Source organism: Heloderma suspectum, chromosome 2, assembly GCF_057233095.1.
Source record: "Heloderma suspectum isolate Gila_16-S chromosome 2, 16-S_ref, whole genome shotgun sequence".
NCBI classification, from domain to species: Eukaryota; Metazoa; Chordata; class Lepidosauria; order Squamata; family Helodermatidae; genus Heloderma; species Heloderma suspectum.
This window is the reverse complement of record NC_139459.1, coordinates 170,840,285-170,863,345: the sequence shown is the minus strand read 5'-3', so window position 1 is coordinate 170,863,345 and position 23,061 is coordinate 170,840,285. Positions and strand designations below refer to the sequence as shown.

Genomic DNA, 23,061 nt, shown 5'->3' with positions numbered 1-23,061 from the left:
CATATCCTCTTCCAACACATCATGTTCTCCCTGGGACAACCTCCCTCCACTGTGGAAAGGCTGTGCTCAAGAGACAAAGGAGAGGCAGACCTAGATGAAGACAGAGGCACAGACAGAGAGGCTCGCAGATGGGGAGTGTTTTTGAGTGAGAGTGTGTGTGTGTGTGTGAGTGCGTGCGTGCGTACAAACGGGAACAGAGTAGCAAGTGTGTGTTTGTGTGTGGGGGGGAGAAATGTCAATCTGGCTGTTGAGAAAATGGACAGGAAGGAAAAATAATTTTGACTAAACATTGGGAAGAACTTCCTGAGCAACTGGTCTAGAAGACCTTTGAGGCCCCTTCCAATTCTGTGTAAACAGCCTGTCCTCATCACATGGCCTTTTTGGTGCCCCCGCCCATTTCCACACTACTCACCACGCCGAAGCTGAAAACATCAATAGCGGTAGAAAGCGTCCCAGTGCGGACATACTCGGGGGGTAGGTAGGCCAGTGTGCCCCGCACAGTCTGGGTCCGGCCCAGTGAGCTGCTCATCCCTCCTTGCTTTGGTCGGCGGCTGAACCGTGCCAACCCAAAGTCTGCCAGTCGGGGGTTGAGTGCTGCATCCAAGAGAATGTTAGAGCTGCAAGTGGTAGGAAAAAGGGAAGAATTACATCCAGTCCCTATTTATAACCTCCCATGTTCCTGTCCCTAAAATGAGTCTCATCAAGATCGTCTGTGTAGAATGAGCTGTCTGTACTCTCTATCTTGTTATTGTGCATTCTACACCAGAAAGTCATTCAAATTCTGCAACCAGACAGGCTGAATTCTGCATGATTTCTCTTGTTTTATATCACTTGCTCTTGATAGTTTCAATCAATTAAATGCTTTTGATAGTTAAAAGGAGAGGCAAGGAGGTATATGACAGGGCACTGAAGCCCTGCCCTCTGCTCACAGAACGTTTAATCCAGCAACTCCTTTGGCTCCTGAGATTGAACCAAGCATTGCCCAAACAACTTCAAACATACCTTCATAACCCAGAAGGGCTAGAAACTTGATTTCTGAAAAACAAAAGCCAAGTTCCTTGCAAAGCTGAACTCTGTGCCCAGTACCACATTCTGGACATTTGCAGGATCTCAGCCCTGCCTCTTCTTTTGTGGTGATAGGTGGATATGCAAAATGGGCATCTTCATGGACTTTTGAGAACTCGGTTTTTTATTGGGCAGCCATGTTTCAAAATACAGCAGAGTTCCAAAGTTTCTTGTGTTTGCTAAGGAGGACAGGAGAACTCAAGGTATCCAGAGATGCATAGAGCTTAATGGGCAATCAGCCAAAGAGCCTTCTGAATAGCGAAAGTTATAGCATTGGAGGAGGCTATTTGTAGCAATGACCCTTTCCTGAACTACTGTTTGTACCATGCTAACTACTAAGTCACACAGTTCCAGGAGTCACATCACTTACTGAACAAACTGTAAAAGGAAATTCCACTAGCTGTATCTTAAAAGTGTTTTTCTACAAGTTCAGTGGCTTTCAAAGGATTCACCAAAGGAACTCTTCCGAAGTTGATTCCTCTGCCAAAAAGCCCCGAAACGTCGGCCAAAATAGTACAGCGCACTACAGACCATTTTGGAACCTATTCTAGGCCATGCGCATCAATTTAGGTCCCTGGGCACATGAAGCAGCCACCTTGCTGAAGCTAAACAGGTCTGGTCCTGGTCAGTGCCTAGATGGGGGACCACCTGGGAACGTCATCTATACATGGCCCTGAGTTCCATATTGAGCATAAGAACATGAGAAGAGCTGTGCTGGATCAGACCACGGGTCCATCTAGTCCAGCATTCTGTTCACACAGCGGCCAACCAGCTGCCAGTGGGAAACCCTCAAGCAAGACATGAGTGCAACAGCACCCTCCTGCCCATGTTCCCCAGCAACATAGGCTCACTGCCTCTGACACCGGAGGTCGCATATAGCCATCAGGACTAGTAGCCATCAATAGTCTTCTCCTCCATGAAGGCAGGATATAAAAGCGTGCAAAATTAATACATTGATGCAGCACACTTGTCAGGCCTGTTGGTCCTTACCATTCACCAGCATGAACCGAGTGTGCAAAACAAAGCATAATACTCTCCCCTGTGGCTGCGCACTGCAGGGGAAGATTGACAGTGGTGGGCAAGCAGTGTTAGTGGGAGAAGCCCCAAGCTTCCCTGGAACACACTTGGAAAGCCACTGGTTTAAAGTTACTGTAAGAATCCATTTTATATCTTTCCTGGCCCCTGCAATGGAAGGGGTGGTGGAAAGTGAGCTACTTTTGGAAAAGGAAATGTAGATTTTAATAGTTGAAATGCACCTAACACGTTCCCTCGCTCTTAATGTTAATCTTAATGGTCGAGATACCAGATTACAAACAAACCCCCAGAAAATGCCAAGCATGAGAGTTAAACCAAAGGTCTCTTTTTGCCCAGCCAGCCATCACTACTTTTGACTTCCCTGCCTCTCCTCTTTCTGTATTCCCTTGGATGGGAAAAAACCCCTTCTAATCCCACAGAACTAGCAGCATTTAAAACGGGTGGCAGAAAGGAGATCTCGAGATGTTTTGGGCTTCAACTCCCAGAATTCGTGCAGATTAGCCAAGCTGGCAGAGGGCTCTGGGAGTTGGAAGTCCCAAACATCTGGAAATCTAGCTTCTGCCCAGCCCTGCTCTAAAACACTATTTCAGACAGACCCAGGAAAACAAAAACACACACTGGGAACTTAGCAGTAGTGAACACAGGAAAGGTTTCTTCCCTTTTTTTAAGGTTTAGACCAGCTTTCCCCAATGTGACACACTCCAGATCTGTTGGACTGCAACTCCCATAATTCCCAGCCAGCATGGCCAATGGCCTACCCCTTGCAACAAGGTGTTGAGTGGGGTGTGTACTCTGCACTAAAAAACACAAAACTAGAATTCTGCACTGAGGCAATCTAAATTCAGAAACTTGCATAAATTAGGTAGATTGAGCAAGTCTGCAGAGTTTCTCTTACTCTGCAAATGTATTCTAGCTTTGCTAATCACAGAGAGTGCCAAGCAGTTATGCAGAGCACTGAAACCCCCCACTGCTGGGAAGTGTTGTTCAGTCTCTGCTGCCTTCTGCAATTTCAGCTGGCACTGCCTGCATATGTCCAAGCATATCTTCACAGCCATATGTTTTTTCCCCAGGAGGCTGAATTTTGCACTCAAGTATCACAGTCTGCACTTTGCCTAAGCCTTTGCAGGACTGTAGCATGCGCGAGCACACACACACCCACCCACACACACAGCCCACTGCTTTTCATGCCTCCTTGCAACAACCCTCTCCTCCCCACATCAAAGCAGGGGTTTGTGAAGAACAGCAGGGGGTCTGCTCTCCTCCTGCAGAAAGCAGCAATCTGCCCACCTAGGTGAAAATAATGCCCTTTTATCAACACATCCCACCCTGGGAGATGTTTTCCCTCCTCTTCCTCTCACCTCTTTACGTCCCCATGGATGAGGCTGGGAGAGTCGCTGTGCAGAAACTGAATGGCTCTGGCAGCGCCCACTGCCACATGGAGCCGCTGGGCCCAAGAGAGGCAGGGACCAACCTAAGGAACAAAACAAGCAGGTCAGAACACTGGGGCAGTACTGGAGGCCCTATTTTTCAAAAAACCCTTTTACTGAAAAGAAAGAAAAGAAGAAAGAAGAAATAAGGGGAGAATGGGGAGAAGTCCAGCTAGGTACCTGTCTATGCAAATGGTCCTCCAAGGAGCCCTTGGGCAGGAAGACGTAGACAAGGCAGAAGTATCCCTGTTCAGCACAGTAACCGGCAAACTCTACGATGTTGGGATGGCGGAACCTGAGATAGAGGAGGGGCTGTGTGAAGGAACAGCTGCTCTAGCCCAACCCCCTATGCTTCATCACACCTACATTGAGGCAAAACCCCTCGCACACTGTCCCAGCCCCTGGGATCCCGGCTCTATCCAAATAACTTTCCAATGGATAGCTCTTGGTTCTCACCGGGAAAGTTTCTCCACCTCTGTGACAAAGCTGTTCTTTATTATATTCCAGTCCAATTCTGCTTCCTATCAAGTCAGAGAGAGAGGGGGGGGGGGTGTAAGTCAACAGCAGGAACACATCTCTCCTCAATAGTACAGGGCTGAGTTGGGAGGCTGAGGCTGAAGAACGGTGCATTCTGGGTACAATGAAAGAGTAGAATTGAATCAGCCACCCCCATAACCAAGCACAAAGGACACGTGGAGAACAGGAAGCTGAGTCATACTGAAGGTCCCACTAGTCCAGAGGTGGGGAACGTGTGGCCTGCCAGAAGCTATTGAACTCCCCTGACCCCAGGCCAGCTGGCTGGGGCTGATAGAAATTGGAGTCCAACAACATCTGGAGGGCCACACATTCACCAGCCCTGCCGTAGTCCCATAACTGTTAATCTCAATAAGCCACAGCACTCCAGAAACTCAAGCAGAGCTCTCACCCGGCCCTGCTGCTACTAGACCGATGCCAGGAAGTGAACCTTATAGCACATGGGCTGCCTTGAAGCCATGGACCAGTTGGGAGGGGTCAAGAAGAGCATGGAAGGGAACACAAAGTGAAATGGGGAGGCTCACAAGCTGGAACTCCACCCCGCGTGCCCACTGGCAAATACCTCCTTGAGCCGTTTGACAGCGTAGACTGTGTTGCGCAGTCGGGCCTGGTAGACGCAGCCAAAGCCTCCTTCCCCGATCTGTAGGTGCTCTGAGAAGTTATCCGTGGCCTGGCGCAGCTCCTCCAGTCGCCACATAAAGGGACAGGTTGGGGACAGAGAGTCGAAACCCTGGATTGGGAATGGGGAGAGAGAAGGTAAATAGTTCAAAAGGGCACCACACCTCTTCTGCATGCATTCCTCAACTCCCACGAGCCCTGTGACAAGAGTGTTGTAGTTTGTAGCCCCTTGTACTCTTGCCACTAAGCGCTTCCCACCTCAACATGTGCCGCCACCCCCCAGCCCAAAGAAAACCTGTGGCGAAATCCAAAGACAAGATTTTCAACAACCACTTAAACAGTCATGGAAAAGGCCTGCCTCAGATCTGGTGGAACTGAGTTCCACAGCAGGAAGTGGCCTCAGAGAAGGAATAATCCTGGTTTCCTGAGGTTTAGTTCTAAATGGGCAAAGAGAGCAAGTAGTAAGAGACAAGGATGGAGACATTTAAAAGGTAAGCAAATGTTTTCAGTGAATAAGGAAAAGAGAGCCATAAAACAGAGCAGAAAGAGAAGGCCAAGATAATTAAAGGGAGAAATATTAGATGAGCAGCAGAGTTGAAAGTAGAAAAGAGGACTCTGGGCATAAGAAGCAAGAAACCCAACAACAAAACTATTGCGTGGAAGAACAAGAGAATAAACTAATATTTTTAAGGCATCGGGGGACTCTTTTTACATAGGACATTGTCTTGTGATTAAGACTCTTCACATACATTCTCATAGTAATCCTTTCAACACCCCTGTATGGTAGGCCAGTGTTATTCACATATTGCAGATTGGGTTTGAGGTCGGGGGGAGTGGTTGTGTGCCTAAGGCCACCTATTAAGTTTGGGACAGATGATGGATCTGAACCAGGGACCTTTTGAGGGACTCACACTCTTAGCCACCACACCAGAGAGAAGGGAATGGATTTTGGAAAGATTTTAAAAATCAGAAATGGCAGGGATTGTTGGGAGATACAGGAAGAAAGAGGAATGAAGTAGACCAAGGTTACTAACTTGAGAAGAAGGGGTGCAAATAATAGCATTATCAAGAAAACAAAGAGTGAAGAGAGTTAATGGAAGGAAAAGAATGGACAGGGGGAAAAGTTAAACTTTAGATCGTTGTAAACCATCCAGGGAGAAACAGCAGGAAAAGTGGCAAAGATATGGGAGGTGAAGAACAAGAAAGGCCAGATAAAAGAGCACTGATGTTCCAACATCAGTGTAGAAGTGATGAGAGTGGATAATAGGAGCAAGAGCAAGAGGAAGGAAAAGAAGAACTAACAGGAGGGGGCCCCAGAGCAAAGCCATCAGCAACCCAAACCAAGGAGAAAGAGGAAGAATCACCACCGAAAAGATGGCAAAAGGAATGATATAGGAGAATATGACTGAGGAAGGAACAAAGGGTCACGATGCATGGTACAAACAATTCAGCCCCTGAACCTTTGAGAGACATCACCTGCTTCATGTAACTAGGCAAAATGCAGCTTCACAAACCATGAGGACTAGAAACGTTTTAAAACAAAAATTAAGGTTGATGTTCCCATGAAGGACTAGAGACCTAATCTACATATAACTGCCATAAATCAGTAGTGCAGCCAACACTTCCCTGCCACAAAAGCTTCTCCTAGAGTTTTCTACATCTCTCCTCATCTGAAGTCCCCAGCCTCATCCAAAGACCAACTGTTGTGTCAGCTGGCAGGATTAGATCCATACCTGTTCATCTAGGGGGACGGGAGGCAATGGTGGATTGCTCTGGCCAACGCTGCTGCAACGTCTGCTGGGAAAGGGGTCTGGCAAAGATAGCAGAGGACTGGAGTGCTCTGTTTGCAGAGGAAAGAAGCGAAAATGTGGTTACAGTAGAAAAACAAAATGGGCCTTCCTGTTTCCAGTCCCCTCAATACTGTTATGTGTTCAGGACAGTAGAAAAGAGAGCAAGCAACAGAAACGATTTTGAAAAGCTACAAAAGTTACAAGACAGACTAGAAGAAGCACCACCCTGATGCAGATATATTAAGAGGAAATTCTGCATCCCAAGAAACTCGTGATCGTTTGGTATTGGTGGCAGAGCTGTAAGCCCCAACAGGCGTCCATACACCACTCTAAAATGGTTTCTCTTGTTCTTGGCAGGAAGAGTCTAGTTTAGAAGGAAGAGATGGGTGACTGAGTGGGCACAGAATTCAACATCCTGAGAACCTCCTGCTTTCATGTCAACGGAGAAAGCAAGTCTAAGGCTGCTACGATAGACCTGAAAGTACACGGGCAATGCCTGGTGTCAAAGCCTGTGTGTGTGTGTGTGTGATATATATGCATGCACACACAGGATTTCCAGTGGCTTCAGCACCCGCCCTATAGATATCTTTGTCACTTCCCAGAACTAACAGAAGCAGAAGTCATTGGGGGGGAAAAGGCAAATGTACATAGCTTATATGAGACGCAGAACTCCGTTTTTCTTGGCACAGAATTTGGGTTGCCTTGGCATAGAATTTGAATTTTCTTTACCGCAGAGCACACATAGCCTTGGTCACCAGGAACTCACTGTACCAGCACATTAAAAGTCTACAGGGCACATTTCAAAATAGACCCTGTGAACCTTACAGTGAGGGAAGAGTTCCTGCTATGAACCATCAGTCTCAAAGATCAACTGAGCGTGAAACGTCGTCCTCCCGCCAAATAATATTCAAACCCTGTACCACGTTCATACAAGGCTTCCAGAGAGAATGGATCAAGTTTTCCAACTCCTAACAGGGCCAGTTGGAAATATTTTGGTGCTTAAACCTAAAAAACCACAATGCCCTCTTCTGAACAGCTACGCTTCCACAGATCCCTTTCGTTTCAGCAGAGGATGGAATTGCACAGGAATACTTCCAGTGGATGATGCCCTGTGGGTCAGATCTGCCTCCCACTATGCTGCCCTTATTGGTGTCCAAAGCCCACCTGGCTTTGTGTGTTGTGGGAGGGCCACCTCAGCCACTCAGTTAGAGAATTCCCCCTCAGAGACACATCTGAAAGCCAAACCACAAATTACATGCGGTTGAGGGATTCTTCCCCTCCCACAGCAAAGTTTTTCTTAAAGGAAGTCTACCCATATTTCCCCCACACACAGACACGGGGCGAAAATAAAGAGCAACGGGGAGGAGAGGGGAATTTTCAGTAGAACAAAAGCTGGCAGGGAATAGTTTAAGCAGATGATTTATCTCCTCCATCCACCCCCAGAATCTCCCCTCAAGATTCCAACCACCCACACATACTTTTCCTTGGGGAAAAAAAGTAAGTCATGGAAACCGGTCACACAACTATTAGGTAATGTGTGCATTGGCCCAAGAATCCAACTCTCTTACAGAAGCTTTATGACACCTTTTTCTTTGGGTTAGTGTCAGAACAGGGATTTTAGTTTTGTTACTAGGGGTAGTCTTGTTTTTTGCAAGTTACCTATATTAAGCTTACTTACATAGTCCATATGTTAGTATTTTGGATTTTAAAAACAAACTATAACCCACCCTGAGCCTCCAGGAGAGTTTTTTTTAAATGAACTATTTAGAGTTTAGGGGAGGGGGCAAAGCAAAGAGATATAGTAAATATGCTTTTAAAAAAGAGTGAGAATAAACTAGTAAAGACAAATTGCACATTAGCACTATTTTATTCATCATACCTGCTCTGAAAATTAAAGTTGCTGAGTAGAGAAATGAGGTAATGACTGTTAGGCAGTAACACCCTGTTTGGTAACTCCACATTCAATAGTTAAAATAAAGGAAGTGATGAAGCGCATGATTGTAGAGCAACTGCAGTAAAACCCCCAATATCCAACTCATTTTGCTCCACCAACATGATGAATGGCAGGATATGTCCATAATCTGCCAGATTTGAAAGTTAGCAACAATATTTCTCCCTCAAACTGAAGTGTTCTGTGTAGGCTTTGGCTTCACCTCTACATCCTCTTCTCCACCTGATATGAAGCTCAAGTACATACCAATTGAACTTGTTCATATTTCACCCCATCTTACCTGTGCCTGTCCCTGCAGGGGTAGTCAACTTGTGGCCCTCCAGATGTTTTAGCCTACAACTCCCATCATGCCTTATCATTTGACTATATCGACTAGGGGTAATGGGAGTTGTAGGCCAAAAAATCTGGAGGGCCACAAGTTGACCACACCTGTGTTTGTCTCCCAGTTGAAATTTAGATTGTAGGCTCCTTGGGGCAGGGATACAAACACGCGCGCGCACAGAGAGTAAACAAAGCATGATAGACATTGATGATGGCACTATATAATCATAATAAAAAAGAGAGGCTTGTAAATAGCCACTTGCCTGAGGCAGGTAAGAATTGCCTCCAGGTGGGCAAGTATGGAAGTGTTTGTAAACTGGATGAGAAAGGGTTCTTTTTTCCAGGCTGCAGACGTGCAGATGACTTACATTGATAGGTAGGCTAGTAAAACATATTTGTGGTCTAGTAAACATTTGAGAACTTATTTGCAAGGCTAAACAAACATGCACATACAAAGACCTGGTTAGCATGCAACAACAACAGAGAGTTTAATGATTTATCTGCCAGACAACTGTGCAAAGCGCAGGTTGTTTTTCAATTCCTGGGTTGTTTGATTCCCTCCTCCTTCACCCACTCCCTCCCTGTATCCCAAATGCCTCCGTGGTGCTCTAGTAGTGGCCTCCCTTTTTTTGTTTTTACCACTTTTGCCCGCCACCTCTGTAGCCTGGCAAAACAATCCATGTTGTTATGTGCGATTCTGGGTTTGCACAAAACAGCAACTCATAATGAAAACAACCCAGAGTTCACAATCCAGTAACAAACCATGGGTTCTCTTCCTGGGTTGTTTGTGATTAACAACCCATAGTTAGCCCATAGGTCCAGGTTTGCATGCAACAACAGCCCAGGATTCAATAATCTATACTCAAGGATGTTGTTATATGTGAACCAGGTCAAAGAGGCTGGTAGACCCTACTAATATTTTTAGAATTTACATATCATCATTGCAAAACAAATCATTCAAGGCAATTCACAAAAGCAAACATTTAATAAAAGTCAATATAAAGCAATTTAGCAAAACCTTTATAATCTATCCAAACATGATTAAAAGCAGCAGCACAGCCACTGAAAACTTTATCCGGCTCTAGCCCGGGCGAGGATCATAAAACCTCAAATAAAAAGCTATGTTAGCAATAGATGAAGGCTAAAACTGGAACAGACTTGGGCTCAACTGAACCATCGTGCCAGACGATGGTTGGTGATCTGATAGAATATACATTGTAATGTGTGCGACTGACAATATTTTATTGTATTTTGTAGAAGTGTCTAATTCTCATGAGCTAACTTTGAGTGAAAAAATGTGTTTTAGGAACTAGGGCAGAGAGGCTTGCCTCGGGTGGTCTGGTTAATCCTTTGAAGCAAAAAACTTCTTGAGTTAGGTGATATCAATCTGAAGTCAACTGTAAGCCTGACTGCATTAAGAAGAAGCCCTCTTAGAGTTATGTACAGAATCTAAGTACAGGAGCTATGACTAGGCCTGAAGCTCCTGTCTGAGATGTTTAAGATAAAGTAACCATGCCTGCCAGATAGGTAATTACAAGATCTCAATGATGATTGCTTTGTTGGTTGAGAGAACCAGAACTTTAATTTTAATAAGAAATATGCTAGCCACTATTTCCATTGTGCTTCTAATCATCCCAATTGTATTGCATGTAGTAATGTGTCTTGCTTGTTTTATAATTGCATGGTTTAGCTATTCTCTAATACTATTTGAGCAATAAATATATATTTTTTGGTACCACTCTGTGTTACCTGGCTTGAGGGGTGCTTCAAGGACTGCAAGCCATAAATTAATTTTTGAAGCCCAGAACACTCAGTTGGGATTTATAAGTCTGTTGCTGAGTGGGATCCATCCATATAGCCACTGTTTTCTCTCTTGGTCAGGTGAGTCACAGACACACCTAAGAGAAACAAGTTAGTTGGATGGATGGAGCAGGAACATTTTACCTGCCTCAGTGCCAACCCAAATATGCAACAGGCAGACTATGGTTTCGATTGGCTTTTGTTTTCCACCTACTCAGCTTCATAGACTCACTCCAATCAGCCGCTGGAGGCAGAGCGATTATGATGATATCCTTGGGTAAAATTTTAAGTTTTCACTTTGTGCCAGAAGTTAAAAATAAAAATGCCAGCTGGGCCTCGTAAGAGATTTTCTGGAAATAACATAACTTCATCTTGTTTCCAGGAAAGGCTTCCACCCTCTCTTGCCAAATGCAGGATATAATTCTTTGTGGAGACTTTTACAAATTGGACTATGATCGTGTAATCAGTCCCTTTAGCATTTGGCACATGAAATGCCTGCTCAATATCAAGTAAATAATCAGAAGGGATAGGGAATATCTCATGCAAAAGTTTATCCACAAAAATAGGCAATTTTACATCATTAGACAGATATTTAATCCCAATAATACGTACATTGGATCTCCTCATGAGGGCCTCCAGTTGAGAAATTCTATCAGAGGCATTTTTAAAACAAATTTGTGTCGTACTTTCATTTCCTGCCACTTGGTCTTCTAGCTCATTAATTTTCGTCTCCATTTTTTGCCATGACGCATTAATTAAATCTACAGCTCCTTGCAAGGTGGTGATGGAATTTTGAATTAAATCCAATCTTTTGGCTTGCTCCGTAAATTGCGAAGATAAAGTCTTTATCAGAGTAAATAATTCCCCTATATCTTCTGTTCTTGAAACTTTTGACACTGGGGGTGTGGGGGGAGTTGATGCCGGCTCCTTTCTTCTCCTTGGTGCACACATGTTTCTCTCCAACAGATCTTGCAGGTCCTCAGATGTTCTCAAATATTGTTAACATTTCTTAAATCATCCCTCAGAAGTTGTTGATATTTCTTAAAGCGTATATCATTATGGAACACGTCAGCCCTGTTTTCTCCTATGAAATAGGAGTCTCAGTACAGCTTTTTGCGTTGGTAAAGCTCTGGAGAGATAATCCTGGAATCCAGCCCCCCCACTATCTCGAGGGGGGTACTTTTCTCCAAGATATTATCCAGATGTTGCCTTGCCCCCCCTTTTTATTCCAGGGGGAATGAAAAGGTTTTTCAACCTTTTAAAAAGCTGTTTGAGAAAGCTCCCACAGGAGCGCCCGTGGGATGCTACCAGAGCGACACTGGTTCCAACCGGAAGTCAATAAGAGATTTTCTCACAACTATAGACAAGATCCTCCTCCAAACTTCTCTGGATGTCTCTGGGACAGGGGATTAGAATTTATGGCCTGCTCATCCCTTTTCAGACCTGTGATTCTATTATTAAGGGAGTAATCATATGGCCGCTAGACAGCGCTAGACAGCCATAGGATATATTGTTTTCCAGGAATTGACCTCGAAGCTCATGCTCCAAGGTTGGTTCCCGGAGAACTGACCTCCCTCCTCTTCCGCACTGCCTCAGAAGCAGCGCGGAACAGCCCCATCCTCTGTGCTCACAAGAGGAGTGCGGAGTGGCCGAAAAGGGGCGTTCCAGGGGGAGTTCCGGGGCGGGGAGGGCAGAAATGCCTGTACGATACATCCTATGTGTCATACAGCAGCCTCCTCCCCTGCGCAGCTCTCCCACAGCTAGACAGCCGCAATCGGCTGTCCAGCCGAAAATGCAGGGCAGGAGAAGCATGGAGGGAACGATTCCCTCCGTGCTTCTCCTGCTCTGCTTTGGAGTTCGGAGGCGGCCGCTTATCTGGACAGGATTGAGCCCTAAATCCCTTTGTTAGGAGGGATCTAAATCGCAACTGCAAAAACTACAACACAGTTACACAAACTGACACATGCAGCTGCATTTCAGAAACTTTACACATCCTAGTCGGCCCACCTCAAGAGGGATATATTAGCGGTGAGAAAGATGCCAAAAAGGGCAACCAAAATGATCACGGGATTGAAGCAACTTCTTGAGGAGAAAAGACAAAGGACCCAAATGTTGTTTTTGCTGCTGGGTTGGGGGGCGGGGGACAGAGAAGTTCATAGAATTATGAACAGGGTGGAGAGAGGGATTTTTTCTCCCTCTCTTCTAATACTAGAACTTGGAGTTATCCAATGAGATTGACAGGCAACAGGTACAGCTTCGGCAGAATGACACACACAGAGAACACAGTAAACTTACAGAATGAATTGCCATTGGTTTAGATAGCTTTATAAAAGGGGATTGGACAAATTCATGGAGGACAGGGCTACTGATCGCTATTAACCATCTAAATTGAATCTATTTGTTTAGGGGCAATAGCCCTCTGCATACTATTCCACCTCCCTGCCGCACCATCTGAAATTTCAGCAAGCTTTGGGAACACACTTTCAGGTCCATCGTATTCATAGCCTTAAGGGCTAGAAACATACATTGGTTCAAGTGAAAGTAGAGACTCTCAGGAAGCCGAATTCTGCAGCCAGTGCCAATTTCTGCATTTGCACGGCACAGTCACAGAACTGCAGAACACCCACAGCCCTGACAAGGAGTTTTGTGAAAGAGCAAAGAGTCCCAACAGGACATGAATGTGCCCCACCCCCTTCCACTGCCCAGAAGCCTTTTCTTAGGAGTTGATGAGATGAGGCTTTAGAGCAGGGGCGTCAAACCTCTTGCAGCCCAAAGGCCAAATTCAATATCGGAGAAGCTCTTGGGTGCCACAGTCCAGTGATGGGCAGGGCCAAAATACAAAAAACCCCACCCAAAATAGTAGCGTATGTCAGCCTAAAGCTCTCACTGCCAATAACTAAGCCTTAGGAGAGGCATTTCAGCCTTTTAGAATGGGAAAACCCATGCAGAAGCCAGGAAACTGATAATTATCAGTCGAACAACTGATAATCGGAGGGAATGCACGTGGGCTTGGGCATGGCCACTGGGTAACACTAGAGGGCCAGACTGAGACTCCAGTTGGACCAGATTTGGCTACAGGGCAGAGGTCTGACATCCCTGCTTTAGAGGGCAGAAAGCTTTCAGCTCTTCAGTCCTGTGGAGGAAGGAGGTCACTGAGAATCTTCAGTGGAGGGGAAAAGCAGGTTGTAATTTTGTGCCATAAATAAATACCTCTGCAGCATATTCCAGCAGACGTAGCAAGCAGACAAGTTTACCTAATGCAGGTGGAGAGGCTCCCTTGTGGGGCTCCCACATTGTCGTTTTGACCCTACTGCCACTGCCATTCCCACCAGGATCTGGGGCAGACGGGAGCTCAGGGGAAACAGATGGACGATGAGTAGACAATGCACTGAGCTTTGGGGAGTGCACCGGCGGATGCCCTAGGAAGAGAGGAAGGGAGAGAAAGAGCATTATCTTCCAAATATAGGGTGACCCAAGCTGTTGCCTCCCTTTGACTGTACTGTCTTGAGTGTTCTGTCTGCCATGTCTTTTCCTTAGTGCAAGGGTAGGCAACTTGTGGCCCTCCAGATGTTTTGGCCTACAACTCCCATGACCCCTAACCACTAGCTATGCTGGCTAGACCTGATGGGAGTTGTAGGCCAAAACATCTGGAGGGTGCTACCCACCCCGCTCTAGTGTCACTGTGGAAAGGTAAAATGCGTTCTGGAAACATGCAGGAGTGATACCAGCACATGAGAGATCTAGGCAGTAATGTAGAGATCAGTATTGCCAAATTTCCCATGTGGAGAAGCCGTAGCACTGTGGTAGAGCACCTGTTTTCCATACCGAAGTTCACAGGTTCGAGCCCAGTCATCTCCAGTTAAAAGCAGGGCTGGGAAACACCTCTGCCCAAGACCCTGCTGAGCTGCCAGGCAATATTGGGTTAGATAGACCAACAGTCAGAGTCAGTATAAGGCAGCTTCCTATGTTTACAGGCACAGGAACGAGGAGTATTTTCAGGGCTAGAGTCTGCCACCTGGTATCAATGACTCAATTGCCACCTATGTTTCTACTGTATAGGAGCAAGAGATGTTATGCAGAGAAATGTTAACTTGCTTCCTTTTTCTCCACTGAACTGTTCACCCCAGCTGTCTTCAGCTTGGCATTGCAGCCTAAGAATGCTGCCTGCAGGAATTTATGGTGGCAGAGCAACCTAGAACTGTAGCACCGAAAGCTCTGGGAAATGGTCCAATGCATGTACTTAGCATAAGATCAGAAAGAACAAGTCAGGCAAGGAAACAAGTGGTTTTGGGTTCAGATGACGGACAGTGCTTGGTTCAGAGCATGCACAAGTCTGTAGACCTCAGTGGCAGTGCTTGCTTTGCATGCCAAAGGTCCCACGTTCAATCTCCAGGTAGGGCTGGAAAAATCCTGGGCTGAAACCTGGAGAGCCACTGCCAATCAGTGTCAACAATGATTATAGGGTGCTTGTATATTTTCTTTAGAAAACTCAAGTAATTTCTCAAAGTTGTCAAAAGGAGTTTGTCAAAAAAGAAGACACTGTTTAGAAGTGTTGGCACTCCACCCCCCTCTGCCCCTACCTACAGGCTCCCTGCTCCACTTATTCACCAGCCACAGATCTGTGTTCAGTCCAGTCTTTTGCTTTCCTGAATACAGAAGAGAGCAAAAATCTCTCACACACTCTCCCCATTCCTTATGAGGAATTAGATTTTTTTTCTGTCACAGATTCATTCATAAGGCTTTGTTTACATATCCATTGATATTTACCTTACAGGGCCTGCTTTATGAGGGGGTTGTTCATTCTTGTATCTTATTTTTATGTGACTGGCCTTGTATCTTTGTTTACCTTTTATCCAGTTTTATTAACAAAGCAATTAAGCTTTTGCACAGTGTCTCCTTTGTAAGGGGGCCATCACTATTGTTTGGGTTACTATTATTAACCGTTTTGCTGCTGGTAACGCCATATTAGGCCAGGGTTGGGAACACGGGGTCTCTAGGCCACATCTGGCTTGCCATGGCTGTTTGTGTGTCCTATTTCAACCCCACCTCTCAGCTCTTGCCACTATGGAAAGCCCAGCAGAATCGCGCTCCTGACAGCCCAAAAAGCTTCTTGACAAGCTGTCGGGAGTGCGATTCTGCTTGGAAACAGGGCACATGCTCCCCACATGTCTTGTTTCCCAGCAGAGAAAAAGGGTGCGCAGAGATGGCTGCCTTTCCGCACCCTGTTTCTCTCTCAGAAGTCTGATTCTGCTGGGAAACAAGGTGCATGCTCCCTACATGCCTCGTTTCCCAGCAGAATCGCTGGGATTTTGGCAGTGGTGGCCACTTCCCCAGGCCGTGGCAGAGGGGAGCGGCGCAACAGAGTTCCAGGGGTGCAGTATGGTCCCCCAAACCTCAGACGTTGTCCTCCCCGATACAGGTTACTAACATAGGGAATCCCACGGTACAATGCAATCACCCACAGTCTAGCTGCCCCAATTGCTTTTGCCAGGCTTTAGATGCTTGTGCCATCAGAACAGCTGCCAGGAGTGGGAGAGGGGAGGGGACCATACACGATGATACAGGTCCAAGCTCCAACACTGTCAACTGAGGAAGGAGATATGAAACAAAACTACACTGAAAGGCCTCCCAGGCTTATCCACGTGAGACACAAAAAGCTAGAGTGGCCTGTTAGCTAATAAGTTGTGCTCAGAACCTTAAATTGTATCCCAGTCCAGGTAGAGAGACATTAGTGACCTTGCCCTTCCTGAGGCACTGTCCACTTGCTTCAGGGAGGGAGTACTGGCCCCTCTCAGAGATGCTACAGGACAGATAAAATAAAAACTCTAACACTTAGAAGGCTGCATGATTATTTGAGATCAATGGGAGCATTAAGTAGAGCATTTTTCTGTGGCAGCAGCCACCTCATGGAATGCCCTTGTGCCAAGACAGATCTGCAGGAGATAGCATGCATTTCTTTTCACCAGTAGATGAAAATTATTATTTCTTACAAGCAGTCTCAACTATTGGCTGATGTGATTTTCTGTTTTTTAACGGCACTTTTCACTCTAACATTTCCAGATGTTACATTTCTGGCTTTTGATCTTCTTTACTTTGCATGTTTTAAGTTGCTTGTATATACTTTTTTCCTACAGAAAAGCAGCTCATAATTTTCTGATTGTATGTAAAATGTTATACTCCACTTTTCAACAAAAGGCAGAGTGCAGCAAAGCCATAAAGCACACACACAGAACATGTACCGAATAAATGTAGCAGCAGCAAATATATACAATCCAGAGCAACTGCTTAAGCGAGCATGCTGGCTGGGGAATGCTGGGAGTTTAGGATTTTTTTCTGTCTAAACATGCATGGCAATGTGCCTTAACCCCCCACCCCCAAACCATGTGGGTTCATTGCCAGCTACTATGATGGACAGGATTTTGATAAGCAAAGAGGATTCTGGGATTGGTAACACAGGCAGTGGTGTTCAAAAGGCTGGGGAGAGGAAAGAAGAGGGGAGCATTCCACCCCATTTTTGAAAGCTTTCTTCATGGAAGACAATCTGAAAAAAATGTTGCTTGACCCCCATCACTTTAATTCCTCCACAGCAGCCTTCCACAATCTGGCGCCCTTCAGATATGTTGGAATACAACTCCCATCATCCCCAGCCAGCATGGCTGGGGATGATGGGAGTTGTAACACAACACACCCAGAGGGCGCCAGGTTGGAGAATGCTGCCCCAGAGCTACCAACCATCACCCGTATGAGCTAGAGGACAGGGGACTGGCAGAGGGGGGATAGAGAGTGAGTGCGTGTATGAAGGCTCACATGAGGAGATGATATCACGTGCCCGGTAAAGCTGCAAGTCATCAAGGATCTGAAGTAAGTCGCCGACACGGGCGTTGCGATTCATCCAGGCCCACATAACATTGTGCGTCCGCCCATCCATCTTCTCATACAGACGCAGCTCCACCTGATTCCGGACAATCCTGGAGGCTAGCGAGCAAGGGAGAAAGGCCAGTCACACGGCTGTCAGGAGGTGTAACCCCAAGGTCTGGTCATGTGTCCAGCTCAATTACTGTGCTACATTTGAAATCATCTGCTGTATTCTGAACATATTCCTCTCCCATTTCAACAAAGCACAGTGGTATCCGTCTATATCTTGCAGCCTCTTCCATTTCCTGTTCTAAATAACCTCTCAAATCCATCATTGTAACACATCTATATCGAGATCCTGCCTTTTGATCCAAACCAAGGACAGGCAATCGATGACCCAGGAGCTTCCAATATCTGGGCCTGCAGCACGTTTCTCCTGATCGTGGACCCCTGCTCCAGCTCCCGTACGAGTCTCCTACGCCAACACATAGGCCAGCGACTCTTTCTTAATTCTCTTCCCTGGATGGAAGCTGCCTTATACCTGGTCAAATTTTTGGTCAAACTAGCCCAGTATAGCCTACCCTGACTCGCAGTGGCTCCCCAGAATCTCAGGCCAATGCTGCCTTCCTCGCCACCTGCTCCCCAGTCCTTTAAAAATGCACGGTGGAGATGACAGGGTCAAGCCTAAGGTTTCCTGCATGCAAAGCATGTGCTCTACCAGTAAGCCATTCTCTCGCCTTCCCTTACAGCAACAGATACTCAGTCAGGCTTCTCCCTGCATGCACCTTTGTTGCCTACGCTTCTTTGCGAGCCAAGGCTCAGCAGAGGCAGAGAAGGGATTCTGCCCAAATCTCCATTGCTGTTCGTGCATGGGAAAGAGGGGTGAAGGAGTTTTTTTTGTCGGCATCTGACTCAAGTGGGAGTGAGTCAATGTTGCTGGCCTTCAGCCCTTGGTTCAGTTCAAAACCTGGTCAAAAAGAGCCGCCAAACCAGGAAAGCAATGCCAGCCTGATCATCCCAGTTCTCTCTCTCACTCACTCACACACACACGCTTCCCAATTTATCCCATGCCTGCCCTGCCTGATTTGAGGCTTAGGCTGGACTGCCAGGATATGCTGAGAACTGCTTTTTTGGCAGATTGCAGACTAACCAAGGACTTCAACTAACATACCCCACATAACCTAAAATCTATACTAGACAAGAAAGAGCAGCCCAACCAGATTTGCCTGTGGTTCTACTCTCCTACTTTACAGTTACTCTGCATATATGCTGGCTGCTGCCACCACCACCCTGTAAAATAATTCTCCAAGCACCAAAAGAGAAATAAATACTCCAGAGGATTCCAACCTGGAATCGGAATCTATGCCACATTTATCTCAGGTGGCCCTGCTCTCTCAGCTCCCATGGGCATTTGTGTCACTTTATTCAACCACATTAAACAGCAAAAAAGATAATTGTACTTAGATCAATGCAAGCTTCGATATTAAGGTTCAAGGCAGAGAAAAATATATAATAAACCCCCCACTTTATTGCGAAAGCATAAAAGAAGAAACTTGCCCTACATGCGTTAGATTGTTGTAGCACAACTTAGGGCACAATCCTATGCATGTTTAGACAGAGAAAAGGCTTACAACTCCCAGCATTCCCCAGCTAGCATGGCTAGCTGGGGAATGATGGGAGTTGTAGGCCTTTTCTCTGTCTAAACATGCATAGCACTGTGCCCTAAGTTGGCTTTCAAGAAACTACAACTGATATTGTCTAAAGCAGAGGTGGGCAGAAGGTAGATCTCCAGATGTTTTCGACTTCAGCTCTGAGAAGCCAGCATGGCCAATAGTTAGAAATGCTGGGAGTTGAAGACCAAAACACCTGGAGATTTATTTCTGCCCATCCCTGGTCCAAAGCTATTAAGCAGAGATCCATGTCAACTTCTGTATCAGGCAGCATCTAAGGGAAGGCCACACCCTCCCCTCCCCTCCCCTCCATGAATGGAGACAGAGCCCTGGTTCATATATTTAAAAGCTCCCATGTGATAACCTGTGAGGGAGCGCACGGCTGCTTGCAAGTTTGTGGCCTGGCAGGACCCTGAGTGCTCATTGGAAGGACAGATAATGAAGCTGAAGCTCCAATATTTTGGCCACCTAATGCGAAGAGAAAACTCCCTGGAAAAGACCCTGATGCTGGGAAAGACTGAAGGCAAAAGGAGAAGGGGACGGCAGAGGATGAGATGGCTAGATAGCATCACGGATGCAATGAATATGAACTTAAGCACGCTCTGGGAGAGAGCACAGGACAGGAAGGCCTGGCGTGCTATGGTCCATGGGGTCACGAAGAGTCGGACACGACTGAACGACTGAACAACAACAACAACAACAAGGAACAGAGTGGAGGCACCAACTGTATGAGCCAGCACTTCCATCAGTAGGGCTGATGGTGAATTCCCACCCCGCCTGCATAGCTGCCAACTGTCTGAAGCACACTTGCAATTGTGCACATAGCGGAGGCGATTTGGACAGCCCCCCATATGGAGGCACTGGCTTATTCAACTGGTGTCTCCACCCAATTCCCCTTCGGCTGCAAACCCACCAGCAGCTGCTCATGGTGCCACAAGTGACCATATGGGGTTTTTTTTAAGGGTATGAAACTGGGCAGAGTTTCCTGTCAAAACCACACGTGGATCTTTGATGCAAAACTACCCAGTAACCCATCAGTAACATTAATGGATTTGTCAGTATAATTCTGACTCAGATACATTATAGTTATGCCCTTTTCAACCCACTTAAAAGTTCACACACCCAGCGAAGTAGGCTGCTGCCCGCAAAGGTTTGGGCTGTGGTAAATCAGTGAGTCTGTTAGGGGCCGCTTCGCAGTGCTACGTGTCTCTTGACGGCCCTAAGGAAGCCTTACCAAGAGACTAGATGAGGCAGCCTCCTCAAGTGGCATAATGTGGGCGCTATTAAAAAAAGCAGAACAGAAGACAGACAGATCTGATCCATGAGAGGCGATCCACCAAGAGGTTTGCCTGGGGAAGCCCCACAGGAGCGGTACAAAGGCACAGGAGAAATTCCCCAGACGGCTGTGTCTCATTGTGTGCACATCAATTGGCCTCATTTGGATCTCCTTCCTCAGTTACAAAAACACCTTGGGCTGATCCTGAATGCACTGCTGCCCTACTGTAGTTTTTTTTTTTTTTAACTACACCTAGTCCGGGGAGGGGGGACGACGACTTGGCAATGTACGCTTGATGGGAGCCAAGCTTCACTGCTTGCTCGTCATCATCCAAATCAAGGGACTCTCAATCCTGGGGCTTTTTACACTGCTAACCAGTCCTCACCTCCACTTTTCCAGCCAGCCCCTGCTGCTTCTCAGAGAGTTGCTTCTTCACCTCTCTGCTATTGAGCTGGAGTCAGAATAAGTTTCTCAGCTTGCACAAGACCCTCCATCTTCAGAGCTCTCCCACATCTAATTTTAGTCCACATGGGCAAGGATTGCAAATTTGATCCCTGGAGCAATTTAGAGGAACTTCCATCCTGGGGCTTCCCCGTGAATACAAAGGAGTCAATGAAGGCCTTCAGGCTGCATACAGAGGCAAAGCTTTCATGCCCATGGGCAGCAAAGAGTTTTCCCAGAGGGCCATTCTGAGGAGGGAATTGGAGGATGATGGATGAGCAAGCTCCCTACCCTGCATTCCTTAAACTGGGTTGCTGGGAAGTCCCATGGCCACAACTATTGCTCCTTCCTTACATCACTTTTGCCTTTGGGCTGGGGGTGAGGGGGAGAGAACAAAGCCAATTTGGCCTCGGGAGGCCAGATTTGGCCCAGAGTCTCTAGTTGCTGATCCTTAGCCTATGCAGAACAAGAGCAAGGAAGGGAACATGTGCTCATTTGGAGCTGCATCTTTCAAGGGCTGGCAGTTGATGGAGTTGCAGCCTTCAAAAGTGGTGTCATGACAACATACCATCACTTTCTGTTTGGTTTTATTTTGGTCACACCAAGAACATAAAGTTCAGACTAAGGCTTCACCTAGTCCGGCATCCAATTACAGGTAGTGGCCAGCCAGTTGGCCTCCAGGGAGACAAGAAGCAGGGCAAAGACTTCCCATCCTGTTCACCCTACTCAGCAACTGCCCCCAAACAGGGAAGCTCTATTTCCTCATAGTGGTTAATCACAAGCAATAGATCTATTCTCTAGTAATGTGTATAGTCCCCTTTTAGAGCCATCACTGTATCTCAAATTTGACAAGTTGTGGGAACAGTACTTTTCTTTCGTCTTATCTTGAGTGTATTACCCATCCATTTCAGCAGGCCAGCAAGTGGCAAAGAATTAACTCCAGCCACTTTCTCCACATGATTTATAAATTCCATACACCGTTTTATGTCCAGTAAACAAAAGTGCGGAGCTGTACAAATGAATGAGACATTACTTTCATCCTTTTCCCACTCTCCCATTCTGTTCTAGCTCCTCTCTCTCTCTAGCTGTGTCAATAGTTAGGACTGTATGTTTTTCCCCCAGGCTTTTAAAAAACATCAATTATCTAGGCAGCCCTTCCCATATTTCAAGCAGCACATACACACCATTACTATTACATTTTCCTCACAGACACTCATTGAAAAGAGAAGGAAAACAAAGCCATTACTACTTCTATTATTATTTAGATTTGGTGTGGGAAAGAAATGGAAGGAATGAAAAAGCATTAAGCGAGGAAACTAGTCCTGGATTATACTATACAACAGCAATGGGCAGACTTCAGGCTTGCGGGATCTACCTTGGGTTTGTTGGAGGGTTGTTGTTGTTGTTTTTCTAGATCCCTGACTGCGATCCCCCCAACTAGAGCCAACTGGCTCCGCGGGGCAGGCAGGCACACACTGAGAATATAAAAGGGTACTTCTGAGCACATGCTCAGCCCCGGAATTGGTTTTCAGGCCCAGAACGGAGCTGTCTCGGCGCAATACAAAACTCCGCTCCTGGTTCTGCCCACCCCCTGGTTTCCTTTGCTCCGGCGGCCTCATTGAGGGAGAGAGGAGGTCCTTTTAGCTGAAGGGTTGGGAGAAGGGGTAGAATCCAACGTGCGTCCTACTTAGAGTAGACCCACTGAAATGAATGGGGGTTTGAGTCAGCCGAGACTGAGGCCGCATTCGCTTCAACGGGTCTGCTCTAGGAAGGCCGTGCGTTGGATTTCAGCCTGGAAACGCTTGCCGAGCTAGCGCGAGGCTCCCCGAGATCCTCTCCCGGGGAGCCCGGCCTCTCCATCCGGGCGCCTTCCCCGTCTTCTTCCTCGCCCGGCTGCCGACCTCCCCGCCGCTACTCACCGAAGCGCTCCCACTCCGCCCGGCCCAGCGCGTCCATGATCTCATAGAACTTGCACATGACCAAGGCTGGCAGCTCGTAGAGGAACCGGGACGACCCGGAACCGGCCATACCCGCCTGGTCCTTCCTATGACTACCGCCCTCCGCCGCCCAGGCCAGGCCATAGGAGAGGCTGGGCAAGGGGGGGGGAAGGAGAAGAAAAGGAGAAAGGGAGACGGGGGGATAAAAGAAAGCGAAAAGAAAAAGGGCCACTTCCCCTTTAAGTAGCATTCGGGACGAGGAAGGAAAGGGTCCTTTCGGCCCGCCCCTCTGGCCGCTCTGCGCGTGCGCCGCGACTGGGGCGATACTCGCTTCCTTATGA

General features: G+C 46.8%; 1 protein-coding gene across 5 annotated transcripts in view; it reads right to left on the bottom strand.

Moving 5' to 3' along the window:
- The window catches only part of IRAK1 (interleukin 1 receptor associated kinase 1), a 34,097-nt gene extending 11,077 nt beyond the window's left edge, over positions 1-23,020 (bottom strand). For 3 of the 5 annotated variants that reach the window (XM_084835986.1, XM_084835987.1, XM_084835990.1), the window contains exons 1-9: positions 22,703-23,020; positions 17,349-17,516; positions 13,796-13,960; positions 6,413-6,519; positions 4,624-4,791; positions 3,984-4,048; positions 3,708-3,822; positions 3,459-3,571; positions 413-617 (exon numbers count right to left, since the gene is read on the bottom strand). In XM_084835986.1, the coding sequence (XP_084692112.1) occupies positions 413-617; positions 3,459-3,571; positions 3,708-3,822; positions 3,984-4,048; positions 4,624-4,791; positions 6,413-6,519; positions 13,796-13,960; positions 17,349-17,516; positions 22,703-22,970 (1,374 nt within the window). In that variant the 5' untranslated portion in view covers positions 22,971-23,020. The other 2 variants (XM_084835988.1, XM_084835989.1) reach the window with 1 other exon arrangement.
- Between the last annotated feature and the right edge of the window lie 41 nt (positions 23,021-23,061).